We start from the raw sequence: 12,196 nt of genomic DNA on the forward strand, positions 1-12,196 counted from the left end.
CCTATGGACCATGGTCTAAAGTAGTGCACTACCCCTATGGGCCCTGGTCTATAGTAGTGCACTACCCCAATGGACCATGGTCTATAGTAGTGCACTACCCCTATGGGCCCTGGTCTATAGTGGTACACTACCCCTATGGGCCCTGGTCTAAAGTAGTGCACTACCCTATGGACCCTGGTCTATAGTAGTACACTACCCTATGGACCCTGGTCTAAAGTAGTGCACTACCCCTATGGACCCTGGTCTAAAGTAGTGCACTACCCCTAAGGACCCTGGTCTATAGTAGTGCACTACGCCTATGGACCCTGGTCTAAAGTAGTGCACTACCCCTATGGACCCTGGTCTAAACTAGTGCACTACCCCTATGGACCCTGGTCTATAGTAGTGCGCTACCTTATGGACCCTGGTCTAAAGTAGTGCACTACCCCTATGGACCCTGGTCTAAAGTAGTGCACTACCCCTATGGGCCCTGGTCTAAAGTAGTGCACTACGCCTATGGACCCTGGTCTAAAGTAGTGCACTACCCCTATGGACCCTGGTCTATAGTAGTGCGCTACCTTATGGACCCTGGTCTAAAGTAGTGCACTACCCCTATGGACCCTGGTCTAAAGTAGTGCACTACCCCTATGGGCCCTGGTCTAAAGTAGTGCACTACCCCTATGGACCATGGTCTATAGTAGTGCACTACCCCAATGGACCATGGTCTATAGTAGTGCACTACCCTATGGACCCTGGTCTAAAGTAGTGCACTACCCCTATGGACCCTGGTCTAAAGTAGTGCAATACCACTATGGGCCCTGGTCTAAAGTAGTGCACTACCCCTATGGACCATGGTCTATAGTAGTGCACTACCCCAATGGACCATGGTCTATAGTAGTGCCCTACCCCTATGGACCCTGGTCTAAAGTAGTGCACTACCCCTATGGGTCCTGGTCTACAGCAGTGCACTACCCCTATGGGCCCTGGTCTGTAGTAGTGCACTACCCCTATGGACCCTGGTCTAAAGTAGTGGACCACCCCTATGGGCCCTGGTCTAAAGTAGTGCACTACCCCTATGGGCCCTGGTCTATAGTAGTGCACTACCCCTATGTGTCCTGGTCTAAAGTAGTGCACTACCCCTATGGACCCTGGTCTAAAGCAGTGCACTACCCCTATGGGCCCTGGTCTAAAGTAGTGCACTGCCCCTATGTGTCCTGGTCTAAAGTAGTGGACTACCCCTATGTGTCCTGGTCTAAAGTAGTGCACTACCCCTATGGACCCTGGTCTAAAGTAGTGCACTACCCCTATGGGCCCTGGTCTATAGTAGTGCACTACCCCAATGGACCATGGTCTAAAGTAGTGCACTACCCCTAAGGACCCTGGTCTAAAGTAGTGCACTACCCCTAAGGACCCTGGTCTAAAGTAGTGCACTACCCCTATGGACCCTGGTCTATAGTAGTGCACTACCCCTATGGACCATGGTCTATAGTAGTGCACTACCCCTATGGACCCTGGTCTAAAGTAGTGCACTACCCCTATGGACCCTGGTCTAAAGTAGTGCACTACCCTATGGACCCTGGTCTAAAGTAGTGCACTACCCCTATGGACCCTGGTCTAAAGTAGTGCACTACCCCTAAGGACCCTGGTCTATAGTAGTGCACTACCCTATGGACCCTGGTCTAAAGTAGTGCACTACCCCTATGGACCCTGGTCTAAAGTAGTGCACTACCCCTATGGGCCCTGGTCTAAAGTAGTGCACTACCCCTATGGACCATGGTCTATAGTAGTGCACTACCCCTATGGACCATGGTCTATAGTAGTGCCCTACCCCTATGGACCCTGGTCTAAAGTAGTGCACTACACCTATGGGTCCTGGTCTACAGCAGTGCACTACCCCTATGGACCCTGGTCTATAGTAGTGCACTACACCTATGGGTCCTGGTCTACAGCAGTGCACTACCCCTATGGACCCTGGTCTATAGCAGTGCACTACGCCTATGTGTCCTGGTCTAAAGTAGTGGACCACCCCTATGGGCCCTGGTCTAAAGTAGTGCACTACCCCTATGGGCCCTTGTCTATAGTAGTGCACTACCCCTATGTGTCCTGGTCTAAAGTAGTGCACTACCCCTATGGACCCTGGTCTAAAGTAGTGCACTACCCCTATGGGACCTGGTCTATAGCAGTGCACTACCCCTATGTGTCCTGGTCTAAAGTAGTGGACTACCCCTATGGGCCCTGGTCTAAAGTAGTGCACTACCCCTATGGACCCTGGTCTAAAGTAGTGCACTACCCCTATGGACCCTGGTCTAAAGTAGTGCACTACCCCTATGGGCCCTGGTCTATAGTAGTGCACTACCCCTATGGGCCCTGGTCTATAGTAGTGCACTACCCCTATGGACCCTGGTCTAAAGTAGTGCACTACCCCTATGGGCCCTGGTCTATAGTAGTGCACTACCCCTATGGGCCCTGGTCTGTAGTAGTGCACTACCCCTATGGACCCTGGTCTAAAGTAGTGGACCACCCCTATGGGCCCTGGTCTAAAGTAGTGCACTACCCCTATGGGCCCTGGTCTATAGTAGTGCACTACCCCTATGTGTCCTGGTCTAAAGTAGTGCACTACCCCTATGGACCCTGGTCTAAAGTAGTGCACTACCCCTATGGACCCTGGTCTAAAGTAGTGCACTACCCCTATGGGTCCTGGTCTATAGCAGTGCACTACCCCTATGGACCCTGGTCTAAAGTAGTGCACTACCCCTATGGACCCTGGTCTAAAGTAGTGCACTACCCCTATGGGTCCTGGTCTATAGCAGTGCACTACCCCTATGGACCCTGGTCTAAACTAGTGCACTACCCCTATGGGCCCTGGTCTAAAGTAGTGCACTACCCCTATGGGCCCTGGTCTAAAGTAGTGCACTACCCCTATGGACCCTGGTCTAAAGTAGTGCACTACCCCTATGGACCCTGGTCTAAAGTAGTGCACTACCCCTATGGACCCTGGTCTAAAGTAGTGCACTACCCCTATGGACCCTGGTCTAAAGTAGTGCACTACCCCTATGTGTCCTGGTCTAAAGTAGTGCACTACCCCTATGGGCCCTGGTCACTACCCCTATGGGCCCTGGTCTAAAGTAGTGCACTACCCCTATGGGCCCTGGTCACTACCCCTATGGGCCCTGGTCTATAGTAGTGCACTACCCCTATGGGTCCTGGTCTAAAGTAGTGCACTACCCCTATGGGTCCTGGTCTATAGTAGTGCACTACCCCTATCTGTCCTGGTCTAAAGTAGTGCACTACCCCTATGGGTCCTGGTCTATAGTAGTGCACTACCCCTATGTGTCCTGGTCTATAGTAGTGCACTACCCCTATGGGTCCTGGTCTAAAGTAGTGCACTACCCCTATGGACCCTGGTCTAAAGTAGTGCACTACCCTTATGGGCCCTGGTCTATAGTAGTGCACTACCCCTATGGACCCTGGTCTAAAGTAGTGCACTACCCCTATGGGCCCTGGTCTAAAGTAGTGGACTACCCCTATGGGCCCTGGTCTATAGTAGTGCACTACCCCTAAGGACCCTGGTCTAAAGTAGTGCACTACCCCTAAGGACCCTGGTCTAAAGTAGTGCACTACCCTAGGTGCTTGTTGGATGAGTGTAGCAGGGGACCTAACTGCAGTAGTAGTAGTTATGGAGACTTTTGAAACTGTAAGAAAATGTACAGTAGAGTTTCTATGAAGCCAGAACAGTGAAATAGAGAGTTCCCTTTTTGTTACACAGGAGGACAGTTACAAAGCAGGAGGACAGTTACAAAGCAGGAGGACAGTTACAAAGCAGGAGGACAGTTACAAAGCAGGAGGACAGTTACCAAGCAGGAGGACAGTTACAAAGCAGGAGGACAGTTACAAAGCAGGAGGACAGTTACCAAGCAGGAGGACAGTTACCAAGCAGGAGGACAGTTACCAAGCAGGAGGACAGTTACCAAGCAGGAGGACAGTTACAAAGCAGGAGGACAGTTACCAAGCAGGAGGACAGTTACAAAGCAGGAGGCCATTTACAAAGCAGGAGGACGGCAGGTCTCGACTCTCAACGGCGGGTTATCGTCAATCCTTTCTCGTCATCCAGGATCTCCTCGACTCGCTTTCTCTGTGTAGAGACAAAAATTATATGAAGATGGAAAGAACTACCAGGCAAAGAGAGAGAGAGAGAGAGAGAGAGAGAGAGAGAGAGAGAGAGAGAGAGAGAGAGAGAGAGAGAGAGAGAGAGAGAGAGAGAGAGAGAGAGAGAGAGAGAGAGAAAGAGGAGAGAGAGAGAAAGAGAAAGAAAGAGAGAGAAAGAGAGAGAGAGAAAGAAAGAAAGAGAGAGAAAGAGAGAGAGAAAGAGAGAGAGAAAGAGAGACAGTGAGAGAGACAGAGGTAGAGAGAGAGACAGAGAGAGCGAGTGAGAGGTAGAGGGAGGGAGAGAGAGAGACACAGCGGGAGAGACAGAGGTAGAGAGAGACACAGCGGGAGAGACAGAGGGAGAGAGAGAGACACAGCGGGAGAGACAGAGGGAGAGAGAGACACAGCGGGAGAGACAGAGGTAGAGAGAGACACAGCGGGAGAGACAGAGGGAGAGAGAGACACAGCGGGAGAGACAGAGGTAGAGAGAGACACAGCGGGAGAGACAGAGGTAGAGAGAGAGACACAGCGGGAGAGACAGAGGTAGAGAGAGAGACACAGCGGGAGAGACAGAGGTAGAGAGAGACACAGCGGGAGAGACAGAGGTAGAGAGAGAGACACAGCGGGAGAGACAGAGGTAGAGAGAGACACAGCGGAAGAGACAGAGGTAGAGAGAGACACAGCGGGAGAGACAGAGGTAGAGAGAGAAACACAGCGGGAGAGACAGAGGTAGAGAGAGAGACACAGCGGGAGAGACAGAGGTAGAGAGAGACACAGCGGGAGAGACAGAGGTAGAGAGAGACACAGCGGGAGAGAGAGAGAGAGAGAGAGAGAAAGAGGAGAGAGAGAGAAAGAGAAAGAGAGAGAGAGAAAGAGAGAGAGAGAGACAGAGAGAGAGAGTGAAGAGACAGAGGTAGAGAGAGAGCGGGAGACAGAGGTAGAGAGAGAACAGCGGGAGAGACAGAGGTGAGAGAGACAGAGAGACAGAGGTAGAGAGACAGAGCGGGAGAGACAGAGGTGAGAGGACACAGAGAGACAGAGGGAGAGAGAGACACAGAGACAGAGGTAGAGAGAGACACAGCGGGAGAGACAGAGGTAGAGAGAGACACAGCGGGAGAGACAGAGGTAGAGAGAGACACAGCGGGAGAGACAGAGGGAGAGAGAGACACAGCGGGAGAGACAGAGGTAGAGAGAGACACAGCGGGAGAGACAGAGGTAGAGAGAGACACAGCGGGAGAGACAGAGGTAGAGAGAGACACAGCGGGAGAGACAGAGGTAGAGAGAGAGACACAGCGGGAGAGACAGAGGTAGAGAGAGAGACACAGCGGGAGAGACAGAGGTAGAGAGAGACACAGCGGGAGAGACAGAGGTAGAGAGAGAGACACAGCGGGAGAGACAGAGGTAGAGAGAGACACAGCGGGAGAGACAGAGGTAGAGAGAGACACAGCGGGAGAGACAGAGGTAGAGAGACAGAGGTAGAGAGACACAGCAGGAGAGACAGAGGGAGAGAGAGACACAGCGGGAGAGACAGAGGTAGAGAGAGACACAGCGGGAGAGACAGAGGGAGAGAGAGACACAGCGGGAGAGACAGAGGGAGAGAGAGACAGCAGGGAGACAGAGGTAGAGAGAGACACAGCGGGAGAGACAGAGGTAGAGAGAGAGACACAGCGGGAGAGACAGAGGTAGAGAGAGACACAGCGGGAGAGACAGAGGTAGAGAGAGAGACACAGCGGGAGAGACAGAGGTAGAGAGAGAGACACAGCGGGAGAGACAGAGGTAGAGAGAGAGACACAGCGGGAGAGACAGAGGTAGAGAGAGAGACACAGAGAGACAGAGGTAGAGAGAGACACAGCGGGAGAGACAGAGGTAGAGAGACACAGAGAGACAGAGGTGAGAGAGACAGAGAGACAGAGGAGAGACAGAGACAGCGGGAGAGACAGAGGTAGAGCGGAGAGAGACAGAGGAGAGACAGAGAGAGAGAGACACAGCGGGAGAGACAGAGGTAGAGAGAGACACAGCGGGAGAGACAGAGGTAGAGAGAGACACAGAGGGAGAGACACAGCGGGAGAGACAGAGAGGAGAGAGAGACACACAGCGGGAGAGACAGAGGTAGAGAGAGACACAGCGGGAGAGACAGAGGGAGAGACAGCGGGAGGACAGAGAGAGAGAGACACAGCGGGAGAGACAGAGGTAGAGAGAGACACAGCGGGAGAGACAGAGGTAGAGAGAGACACAGCGGGAGAGACAGAGGTAGAGAGAGAGAGACAGCGGGAGAGACAGAGGTAGAGAGAGACACAGCGGGAGAGACAGAGGGAGAGAGAGAGACAGCGGGAGAGACAGAGGTAGAGAGAGACACAGCGGGAGAGACAGAGGTAGAGAGAGACACAGCGGGAGAGACAGAGGTAGAGAGACAGAGGTAGAGAGACACAGCAGGAGAGACAGAGGGAGAGAGAGAGACACAGCGGGAGAGACAGAGGGAGAGAGAGACACAGCGGGAGAGACAGAGGTAGAGAGAGACACAGCGGGAGAGACAGAGGGAGAGAGAGACACAGCGGGAGAGACAGAGGGAGGGAGAGACAGAGGGAGAGAGAGACACAGCGGGAGAGACAGAGGTAGAGAGAGACACAGCGGGAGAGACAGAGGTAGAGAGAGACACAGCGGGAGAGACAGAGGTAGAGAGAGAGACACAGCGGGAGAGACAGAGGTAGAGAGAGACAGCAGGAGAGACAGAGGGAGAGAGAGAGACACAGCAGGAGAGACAGAGGGAGAGAGAGAGACACAGCGGGAGAGACAGAGGGAGAGAGAGACACAGCGGGAGAGACAGAGGTAGAGAGAGACACAGCGGGAGAGACAGAGGGAGAGAGAGACACAGCGGGAGAGACAGAGGGAGGGAGAGACAGAGGGAGAGAGAGACACAGCGGGAGAGACAGAGGTAGAGAGAGACACAGCGGGAGAGACAGAGGTAGAGAGAGAGACACAGCGGGAGAGACAGAGGTAGAGAGACACAGCAGGAGAGACAGAGGGAGAGAGAGAGACACAGCGGGAGAGACAGAGGGAGAGAGAGACACAGCGGGAGAGACAGAGGTAGAGAGAGACACAGCGGGAGAGACAGAGGGAGAGAGAGACACAGCGGGAGAGACAGAGGGAGGGAGAGACAGAGGGAGAGAGAGACACAGCGGGAGAGACAGAGGTAGAGAGAGACACAGCGGGAGAGACAGAGGTAGAGAGAGAGACACAGCGGGAGAGACAGAGGTAGAGAGAGACACAGCGGGAGAGACAGAGGGAGAGAGAGACACAGCGGGAGAGACAGAGGTAGAGAGAGACACAGCGGGAGAGACAGAGGTAGAGAGAGAGACACAGCGGGAGAGACAGAGGTAGAGAGAGAGACACAGCGGGAGAGACAGAGGTAGAGAGAGACACAGCGGGAGAGACAGAGGTAGAGAGAGACACAGCGGGAGAGACAGAGGTAGAGAGACAGACACAGCGGGAGAGACAGAGGTAGAGAGAGACACAGCGGGAGAGACAGAGGTAGAGAGAGACACAGCGGGAGAGACAGAGGTAGAGAGAGAGACACAGCGGGAGAGACAGAGGTAGAGAGAGAGACACAGCGGGAGAGACAGAGGTAGAGAGAGACACAGCGGGAGAGACAGAGGTAGAGAGAGAGACACAGCGGGAGAGACAGAGGTAGAGAGAGACACAGCGGGAGAGACAGAGGTAGAGAGACAGACACAGCGGGAGAGACAGAGGTAGAGAGAGAGACACAGCGGGAGAGACAGAGGTAGAGAGAGAGACACAGCGGGAGAGACAGAGGTAGAGAGAGACACAGCGGGAGAGACAGAGGTAGAGAGAGACACAGCGGGAGAGACAGAGGTAGAGAGACAGACACAGCGGGAGAGACAGAGGTAGAGAGAGAGACACAGCGGGAGAGACAGAGGTAGAGAGAGACACAGCGGGAGAGACAGAGGTAGAGAGAGAGACACAGCGGGAGAGACAGAGGTAGAGAGAGACACAGCGGGAGAGACAGAGGTAGAGAGACAGACACAGCGGGAGAGACAGAGGTAGAGAGAGAGACACAGCGGGAGAGACAGAGGTAGAGAGAGACACAGCGGGAGAGACAGAGGTAGAGAGACAGACACAGCGGGAGAGACAGAGGTAGAGAGAGAGACACAGCGGGAGAGACAGAGGTAGAGAGAGACACAGCGGGAGAGACAGAGGTAGAGAGAGAGACACAGCGGGAGAGACAGAGGTAGAGAGACAGACACAGCGGGAGAGACAGAGGTAGAGAGAGAGACACAGCGGGAGAGACAGAGGTAGAGAGAGACACAGCGGGAGAGACAGAGGTAGAGAGAGACACAGCGGGAGAGACAGAGGTAGAGAGAGAGACACAGCGGGAGAGACAGAGGTAGAGAGACAGACACAGCGGGAGAGACAGAGGTAGAGAGAGACACAGTGGGAGAGACAGAGGGAGAGAGAGACACAGCGGGAGAGACAGAGGGAGAGAGAGACACAGCGGGAGAGACAGAGGTAGAGAGACACAGCGGGAGAGACAGAGGTAGAGAGAGACACAGCGGGAGGGACAGAGGGAGAGAGAGTCACAGCGGGAGAGACAGAGGTAGAGAGAGTCACAGCGGGAGAGACAGAGGTAGAGAGACACAGCGGGAGAGACAGAGGTAGAGAGAGACACAGCGGGAGGGACAGAGGGAGAGAGAGTCACAGCGGGAGAGACAGAGGTAGAGAGAGTCACAGCGGGAGAGACAGAGGTAGAGAGAGACACAGCGGGAGAGACAGAGGGAGAGAGAGTCACAGCGGGAGAGACAGAGGTAGAGAGAGTCACAGCGGGAGAGACAGAGGTAGAGAGAGAGACACAGCGGGAGAGACAGAGGTAGAGAGACAGACACAGCGGGAGAGACAGAGGTAGAGAGAGACACAGCGGGAGAGACAGAGGGAGAGAGAGACACAGCGGGAGAGACAGAGGGAGAGAGAGACACAGCGGGAGAGACAGAGGTAGAGAGACACAGCGGGAGAGACAGAGGTAGAGAGAGACACAGCGGGAGGGACAGAGGGAGAGAGAGTCACAGCGGGAGAGACAGAGGTAGAGAGAGACACAGCGGGAGGGACAGAGGGAGAGAGAGACACAGCGGGAGAGACAGAGGTAGAGAGACAGACACAGCGGGAGAGACAGAGGTAGAGAGAGACACAGCGGGAGAGACAGAGGGAGAGAGAGTCACAGCGGGAGAGACAGAGGTAGAGAGAGACACAGCGGGAGAGACAGAGGGAGAGAGAGTCACAGCGGGAGAGACAGAGGGAGAGAGAGTCACAGCGGGAGAGACAGAGGTAGAGAATCATCTTTCTGTCTGACGACAGCTGATAATCGGCTGAGGGGATGCACTGCGCCAAACCAAGAATCAACAGGAAAGATAGAGAGAGGGGGGGGAGCGAGAGGGGGAGAGAGAGAGAGGGAGAGAGAGAACGAGAGCGAGAGAGAGAGAACGAGAGAGAGAGCGAGAGCGAGGGGGGGGGGGGAGCGAGAGGGGGAGAGAGAGGTAGAGAGAGACACAGCGGGAGAGACAGAGGGAGAGAGAGACACAGCGGGAGAGACAGAGGTAGAGAGAGACACAGACACAACCTCCCCATTCCCCTCTCCTCCTCCCAATTCCCCTCTGCTCCTCCCCATTCCCCTCTCCTCCTCCCCATTCCCCTCTGCTCCTCCCCATTCCCCTCTCCTCCCCATTCCCCTCTGCTCCTCCCCATTCCCTCTCCTCCTCCCCATTCCCCTCTGCTCCTCCCCATTCCCCTCTGCTCCTCCCCATTCCCCTCTCCTCCTCCCCATTCCCCCTCTGCTCCTCCCCATTCCCCTCTCCTCCCCCTTCCCCTCTGCTCCTCCCCATTCCCCTCTCCTCCTCCCCATTCCCCTCTGCTCCTCCCCATTCCCCTCTGCTCCTCCCCATTCCCCTCTGCTCCTCCCCATTCCCCTCTGCTCCTCCCCATTCCCCTCTGCTCCTCCCCATTCCCCTCTGCTCCTCCCCATTCCCCTCTCCTCCTCCCCATTCCCCTCTGCTCCTCCCCATTCCCCTCTCCTCCTCCCCCCATTCCCCTCTGCTCCTCCCCATTCCCCTCTGCTCCTCCCCATTCCCCTCTGCTCCTCCCCATTCCCCTCTGCTCCTCCCCATTCCCCTCTGCTCCTCCCCATTCCCCTCTCCTCCTCCCCATTCCCCTCTGCTCCTCCCCATTCCCCTCTCCTCCTCCCCATTCCCCTCTGCTCCTCCCCATTCCCCTCTGCTCCTCCCCATTCCCCTCTCCTCCTCCCCATTCCCCTCTGCTCCTCCCCATTCCCCTCTCCTCCTCCCCATTCCCCTCTCCTCCTCCCCATTCCCCTCTGCTCCTCCCCATTCCCCTCTCCTCCTCCCCATTCCCCTCTGCTCCTCCCCATTCCCCTCTCCTCCTCCCCATTCCCCTCTCCTCCTCCCCATTCCCCTCTGCTCCTCCCCATTCCCCTCTCCTCCTCCCCATTCCCCTCTCCTCCTCCCCATTCCCCTCTGCTCCTCCCCATTCCCCTCTGCTCCTCCCCATTCCCCTCTGCTCCTCCCCATTCCCCTCTGCTCCTCCCCATTCCCCTCTCCTCCTCCCCATTCCCCTCTCCTCCTCCCCATTCCCCTCTGCTCCTCCCCATTCCCCTCTCCTCCTCCCCATTCCCCTCTGCTCCTCCCCATTCCCCTCTGCTCCTCCCCATTCCCCTCTCCTCCTCCCCATTCCCCTCTGCTCCTCCCCATTCCCCTCTCCTCCTCCCCATTCCCCTCTCCTCCTCCCCATTCCCCTCTGCTCCTCCCCATTCCCCTCTCCTCCTCCCCATTCCCCTCTGCTCCTCCCCATTCCCCTCTGCTCCTCCCCATTCCCCTCTCCTCCTCCCCATTCCCCTCTGCTCCTCCCCATTCCCCTCCTCCCCATTCCCCTCTGCTCCTCCCCATTCCCCTCTGCTCCTCCCCATTCCCCTCCTCCCCATTCCCCTCTGCTCCTCCCCATTCCCCTCTGCTCCTCCCCATTCCCCTCCTCCCCATTCCCCTCTGCTCCTCCCCATTCCCCTCTGCTCCTCCCCATTCCCCTCCTCCCCATTCCCCTCTCCTCCTCCCCATTCCCCTCTGCTCCTCCCCATTCCCCTCCTCCCCATTCCCCTCTCCTCCTCCCCATTCCCCTCCTCCCCATTCCCCTCTGCTCCTCCCCATTCCCCTCCTCCCCATTCCCCTCTCCTCCTCCCCCCATTCCCCTCTCCTCCTCCCCATTCGCCTCTCGTCCTCCCCATTCTCCTCTCTCGCCCCCTCTCCCCTCCCTCTCTCTCCCTCTCCCTCCCCTCTCCTCTCCCTCCCCTCTCCCTCTCCCTCCCCTCCCTCCCTCTCCTCTCTCCCTCCCCTCTCTCCTCTCCCTCCCCTCTCCTCCCTCCCCTCTCCTCTCTCCCTCCCCTCTCTCCTCTCCCTCCCCTCTCCTCTCCCTCCCCTCTCTCCCTCTCCCTCTCCTCTCCCTCCCCTCTCCTCTCCCTCTCCTCTCTCCCTCTCCTCTCCCCTCAAAGAATATTTAAACACGTCCACACATACCCACATGTACACCCTCCCCTCTCTCCTCTCCCTCCCACCTCTCCTCTCCCTCCCCCTCTCCTCACATACCCACACGTACACACTCCCCTCTCCTCCCCCCCCCCCCCTCTCCCTCTCCCCCCCCTCTCTCTCCCTCCCCCCCCTCTCTCTCCCTCCCCTCTCCTCTCCCTCCCCTCTCTCCCTCCCCCCTCTCTCTCTCCTCTCCCTCCCTCCCCCTCTCCTCTCCTCTCCCCTCTCCTCCCTCCCCCCCCCCCTCCCCTCTCTCTCCCCTCTCTCTCTCTCTCTCCCTCCTCCCTCCCCTCTCCTCTCTCCCCTCTCTCTCTCTCTCTCTCTCCTCTCCCTCCCCTCCCTCTCTCCCCCTCTCCTCTCCCTCTCCCTCTCCCCTCTCCCTCTCCCTCCCCTCCCCTCTCCTCTCTCCCTCTCCTCTCCCCTCAATAGTTAAACACGTCCACACATACCCACACATACACCCTCCCCTCTCCCTC

The 12,196-nt window shown here is 56.5% G+C and overlaps 1 protein-coding gene across 1 annotated transcript in view; it reads right to left on the reverse strand.

Annotated features, from left to right (window-relative positions):
* Positions 1–3,277: 3,277 nt before the first annotated feature.
* The window catches only part of LOC135527500 (protein LKAAEAR1-like), a 40,449-nt gene continuing 31,530 nt past the window's right edge, over positions 3,278–12,196 (reverse strand). The window contains exon 4 of the mRNA XM_064956005.1: positions 3,278–4,111. Coding sequence (XP_064812077.1) covers positions 4,052–4,111 — 60 coding nt within the window. The 3' untranslated portion in view covers positions 3,278–4,051. The remainder of the gene's footprint in view (positions 4,112–12,196) is intronic.

The sequence above is a fragment of the Oncorhynchus masou genome, chromosome 33 (genome assembly GCF_036934945.1).
Source record: "Oncorhynchus masou masou isolate Uvic2021 chromosome 33, UVic_Omas_1.1, whole genome shotgun sequence".
Classification (NCBI taxonomy): Eukaryota; Metazoa; Chordata; class Actinopteri; order Salmoniformes; family Salmonidae; genus Oncorhynchus; species Oncorhynchus masou.